At 61.8% G+C, this 5,431-nt stretch overlaps 1 protein-coding gene across 5 annotated transcripts; it reads left to right on the top strand.

The window, feature by feature from the left end:
• The first annotated feature begins 3,051 nt into the window (after positions 1–3,051).
• On the top strand, positions 3,052–4,971 carry LKAAEAR1 (LKAAEAR motif containing 1). 5 transcript variants are annotated; one of them, XM_017515725.2, is made up of 4 exons: positions 3,053–3,143; positions 3,809–4,217; positions 4,400–4,522; positions 4,605–4,723. In XM_017515725.2, the coding sequence occupies exons 2-4, from the start codon at positions 3,816–3,818 to the stop codon at positions 4,662–4,664; spliced, it is 585 nt and encodes a 194-aa protein (XP_017371214.2). In that variant the 5' UTR covers positions 3,053–3,143; positions 3,809–3,815; the 3' UTR covers positions 4,665–4,723. The 5 variants fall into 5 exon arrangements, with proteins under 5 accessions (XP_017371209.2, XP_017371214.2, XP_017371210.1 ...); XM_017515720.2 differs by having other exon boundaries at positions 3,052–3,143; positions 4,400–4,970; XM_017515721.2 differs by having other exon boundaries at positions 3,074–3,147; positions 4,400–4,969.
• The last annotated feature ends 460 nt before the right edge of the window (positions 4,972–5,431 follow it).

Below are 5,431 nucleotides of genomic sequence, written 5' to 3'. Positions count from 1 at the left end.
CTGGCCTCCTGCTCAGCCTCTGGCGTCCTGCTCAGCCTCTGGCCTCCTGCACAGCCTCTGGCCTCCTGCTCAGCCTGTGGCCTCCTGCACAGCCTCTGGCCTCCTGCACAGCCTCTGGCCTCCTGCACAGCCTGTGGCCTCCTGCTCAGCCTCTGGCCTCCTGCACAGCCTCTGGCCTCCTGCACAGCCTGTGGCCTCCTGCTCAGCCTCTGGCCTCCTGCACAGCCTCTGGCCTCCTGTGCAGATCCTGGCCCTTTGCATGAATCCTGCCACACCCCCACCAGCTCCGGTCCTACCTCCTCCAAGAACCCTACCCCACGACCCTCAGCCCTGGGAGCCTTCCAAACCTGGCCATGACTCAGCAACACGGCTGCCAGGCTAGGCCTGTGAGCTCTGGTCCCAACAGATATCCTCTGAGAGTGTGGTCAATAGGCCCAGCAGAGACTACGGGAGGCAGACGCCTGGCCCCTCACACATGCAGTCTTAGAGGGAAGGACAGGCCTGGTCATCTGGCCAGGGGAGTGGCCAGATGTGATGCTGAATGCGCTCCCTGAGGTTGGCAGGGGCCCAGCCCTGGACCCAGAAAGGCTCCCACAGAGGAGAACAGGTGGTGCAGATGAAATGGCCCAGGTTTCTCCAGACCTCTAATAGAGTCCTGCCCTCCCCCAACCTGCCAAAGGTGGGGTGGCCCCTCCAGAAGGGGGAAGGTAGAAGCAGGGTCCTATACAGAACATACATGTCACAAAAGAGATGGCGAGAGACACATGTTATACGAGAGAGCAAGACAACCTCAAACACACATGTCCTAGGCAGGCAAAACAGCATGCAAGGATAGGAGGGATAGCTCAAGACATGACACAATGGCACACGAATGACAGCACAGAGCCTGTGTCCACAAATGACAGTTAAAGCCTGTCACAGGCTGCACATGGAGCTCTTGGGTATTTGGGCTCTGGGGTGAGATTCACACCCACTCACCAGGCAAACACACACACCTCACTCTTATCCAGTGACTCAGAATCCACAAATGCTAGAGGGCAGCTGGAGCACTGTCCTCTGTCCCCACCACTCTAGCCCCCAGGGCAGGCCCAGTCTACATCCTCCTTCCACAGGCTTCACCACCCTGGGCTGGCCAAGGACAAGAATCAAACCAGAGGGTCCGGCAGCCCCACACAAAGCAGCCATCCCCTGGGAAATATAGTCACCAGGCCATACATTAGTGCTATTGAAAAAGTGAAAGAGGCTGGGCATGGTGCCTCACGCCTGTAATCCCAGCACTGGTAGATCGAGGCGGGTGCATCACGAGGTCAGGAGATCAAGACCATCCTGAAGTTCCAGACCAGCCTAGCCAACATGGCTAAAAATACAAAAATTAGCCGGGCATGGTGGCACAAGCCTGTAGTCCCAGCTACTCAGGAGGCTGAGGAAGGAGAATCACTTGAACCTGGGAGGCAGAGGTTGCAGCGAACCAAGATCACATCACTGCACTCCAGCCTGGGTGACAGAGTGAGACTCGGTCTCAAAGCCCCTTCTTGCAGAACAGAAGAACATTCCCTTCTCCCTGTGCGACCCACCCCCACAACCACCAAGAGACAGAAAGCTCCCCACCCATGTGTCCCGCTGGCTGGGACCCAGGGAAGCTGAGGATGGCCCAAGTCCTGTCTCAAAGGACTCACCTCTAGGCAAGCACAGAAGGCTGCCTGGAGGAAGCAGCCGCAGGTGAGCGTCCCTACGTACTCCCTGCTGCTTCTGGAGCCCAGGGACCTTCCTCAAGCCAGGCTGGTGCTACGGCCCAGGCAGCACCCCAAAGGCACCTGCAGGAGGGGAGGGAGCAGCACCAGGAAGAGCCTTCGTGGGGAGCAGCAGAGGCTCGAGGGCTAGAAGAATGGGCCTCACCAAAGGATGGGATGCCGACTCCGGGAAAAGGGCTGAATGTCAAAGTTTACCCTCTTACTGAGAGGCCAGGGCAGCCTCCCAAAAACAACGGGAACACCCAATAGCCTCCTGCCAAAAGGCCAGAACCTCAGCTAAGACCCTGCCCCTCAGCCAGGACAGCCCTCCTCCCAGGCTCACAGGTTCCAACTCCCAGTAAGATACCCCAGAGGCACGTCTATGGATGTAGAGAGAGCACAGACATCTTGCATTCATTTTTGCCTAATTTAAACTGTGGAAAAAGCATGTGAATTAAGACATTCTAGAACACACTTATTAATGCCTGAAAAAATTATAGAATTATTAATTGGCCAGGCATGGTGGCTCACGCCTGTAATCTCAGCACTTTGGGAGGCCAAGGTGGGTGGATCACCTGAGGTTAAGAGTTTGAGATGAGCCTGGCCAACATGATGAAACCCCGTCTCTACTAAAAATACAAAAATCAGCTGGGTGTGGTGACAGGTGCCTGTAATCCCAGCTACTCGGGAGGCTGAGACAGGAAAATCGGCTTGAACCTGGGAGGCAGAGATTGCGGTGAGCTGAGAGCACACCACTGCACCCCAGCCTGGGCAACAGAGCAAGACTCCATCTCAAAAAAAACAAAAAAAGAATTAATTATTAATTAGTTGAGAATTAATTGCAAAATAAAGGAATGCACGAATAGATTTCCAAAATCTAGGACCTAGGACCCAAGATCCCAAGACACAGGGTTCAGCAAAACCCAGCTCTAGTCTTGGGGGACACCTGGACCCCTGAGGCCCCAGACTTGCCCTAGAAGAGGTGAGGGGTCCCGAGTACCCCTTTCTATGAACACCAGTGGCTGGTGCCAGGGTCTCCTGGCCATCGGAAGGGAATGGGCCTGAACCACAAGGTCTCCTCATGGCCGATGGCCCCGCTCCAAAAAACTAGACTCAAAGATCCCTCAAGCCAGGAACCTGGGCCCACACCCCCTAGGATGGTGCGTCTGCTGCAGCCTGGAAAGGACGTTCGCCCAAGCTGGAGAAGCCGGCTCTAAGCCTCTGTGCCGCGATGGCCCCTATGAGGGGCGCGTCCACGCCCCCAGGGCCCTCCGGAGGGAACCCCCACCCCCACCACCCGCCCCGCGGATTCGAGGGAGGCGCAGGACTCCGGGTTGCTGGGCAACCGCGTCAACAAGCCCCAGAGAGTCTGCACTACACGGAGGTTCCACGTTCCACCGACCCAAGCAGGCAGCAAGTATGGAGTGTGGGGACCAAGAGGGGGCAGGACCTCGGCTCCTGGAGCTAAGGAGGGGTGGGGGCGTTCGCAGCCGCCGGGTCGGGCCGTGGCTCTGCCTCTGGCCCTGGCTGGGCAAGGTGGCAGCTGTAGGCTGGCCGGCTGGGCTGTTGACTCTTTTCTCCTCTCCCCATCGCGGACCCTCCCTCCTCTGTCACCTGCCCCCGAGGCTCTGCTCTCCACAACCATCGAGGCCCCGAAGGGGAAGAGACAGCTGTCTGGTGGGAGATGCTGACTGTCAGGAACCGCAGACATGGGGGCACAATGAAGGTGCCCCGGGGTCACCTAGAGGTCTCCATGTGGCGCCCACCCTGGCAGGGCCGGAGATCCACTCTGGGGTCTCGGCATTTCCTCGGTGCAAACACAGCAGCCGGTAGGGCAGGAGAGACATTTCCTGCAACTGAGTTGATGAGAAAGTCCCAGTTGCCTGCAGGACGCTGGCAGGGCCGCTGCTCGGGGGTGGGAGTGCGCCTGCGCCGAGTTAAGAGGCTGGGGGTGCGGGACCAAGTCCGACTGCGGGGAGCCCAGCGGGCCGGATCTGCGGCGCACGGGGGTCCCCGAGGGGCGCGCAGGGACCCGGGGCCACCGCTTGCACCGACAGGACGCCCTCTTCCCTCTGCAGGGGGAGGATGCCACCGCCGGCGAAGGAGGCCAGGCGCCAGGCCCCGCAGGAGCAAGGCGGGAAGAGCGCACCCGGCGCGGGGCGGGGTGGGGGGGGCGCCAAGGCGGCGCCCGCGACGGAGTCCCGGAAGCCGGGCTGGGCCCTGACGCCGCAGGGGCTGGCGGCCTTGCTCCCCGCGCAGCGCCGCCGCCACCTGCTCTTCTGCGACCTGCTGGAGGACGTGGGCGCGGCCGCCTCCACCTTTCCGCACGGGTCGGCAGGGCCGGGGCACCGCATGCCCGACCCGCGCACGTGGACGCAGCCGCTCGAGCTGCCCTCGGAGCGCCAGAACCTGCTCCTGGGCGTCCTCAAGGCGGCAGAGGCCCGCGGGCGAGTCCGCGCCCTGCGGCTGCGCTACGCCCGCATGCGGGTGAGGGGAGGGGGCGCACGGGGCGCGCGGAACGGGGCGGGGAGCGTGGGGCGCGTGGGGCGCACGGGGCGCGCGGAACGGGGCGGGGCGGGGCGCGTGGGGCGGGGCGCGTGGGGCGCACGGGGCGCGCGGAACGGGGCGGGGCGCGTGGGGCGCGAGCTCAGCCACCCGAGCCCCGGCAGGCCGAGGAGATCGCGCTGCTCATCCGGCAGCAGAAGTCCGCGCGCGCCTCCATCCGGCTCGAGCTGTTACTGCCGCCACAGCTGAGGCCCACGCGGATCCCGGATCCCCTGGACCGCCAAGAGGTGCGGGCGAGCCCCAGTGAGGGCGGAGAGGGGGCCCCCGCCCGCCTCTGCACACACCCGGCCCCAGCCTGTCCCCCCACAGCGGAGGCGCGTGGAGGCCATCCTGGAGGAGAACGCGGACAGCAGCATCTTCCCACGGTGACGGCGACCCAGAGCGTGCGACCCGCCCCAACCTCCCACATAAAGTTACCATTCTCCGAAGGCTCTCTGGTCTTTCTGCTCCGGCTCCCCAGAACCCCTGAGGGGAGCGGGGAGTATGGGCGCTCCCTCTCCCGTGGACCTCACAGACTTATTTAGTGGGGAGATGCAAGTGGCTGGGGTGAAAGTAACAGGTCAGACACACCTACCCCCAAACCCGGCCTGCCCCACAGGCAACCTGGCGCTCTGCAGGTCCATGGGAGGCCCCCAGTCTTGGGGACGATGGAGAAAGAGCCTGTTTCAGCAGCAGTCACATCCCAGAAGTAAGGGCAGTCTCGGGCTACAATGGTCCCAGTGCAGGTCATCCCACCGGGGGAGAGGGCGGTGCTGGGGGCAGCGAAGTGACCTAAGCTGGCCTTTGAAGAGGCACCAGCTATGCCCAGAGGACCCAGAGACTGAGGAAGGGGAACCCCCTCTGGGAGGCCCCTGCTGCCCTAGAGAAAAAATCTCACCCTCTGGTCTTTTTTCCCATCCTGAATAGCCTCCTGTGATCCCCTTAATGCCCTGCACCTCTGCCTCTGCCCCTCCGCTTCTCTCTCTCTCTCTTTCTCTCTCTCTCTCTCTCTCTCAAAAGGAAACCACCCATGTCCCATTCTGACAAACAGGCCCAGGACCTACAAAATCCCTGGACTCTGAAAAGCCCCCAGGTTTCTGGGCAGACCTTACTCTCCTCCCTGACATGGGCTCTTTGCAGAAGCTGGGGCTTCCCTA

Source organism: Cebus imitator, unplaced genomic scaffold (genome assembly GCF_001604975.1).
Source record: "Cebus imitator isolate Cc_AM_T3 unplaced genomic scaffold, Cebus_imitator-1.0 Scaffold555, whole genome shotgun sequence".
Classification (NCBI taxonomy): domain Eukaryota; kingdom Metazoa; phylum Chordata; class Mammalia; order Primates; family Cebidae; genus Cebus; species Cebus imitator.
The sequence above is the reverse complement of the archived record's forward strand: the minus strand, read 5'-3'. Positions and strand labels throughout refer to the sequence as shown.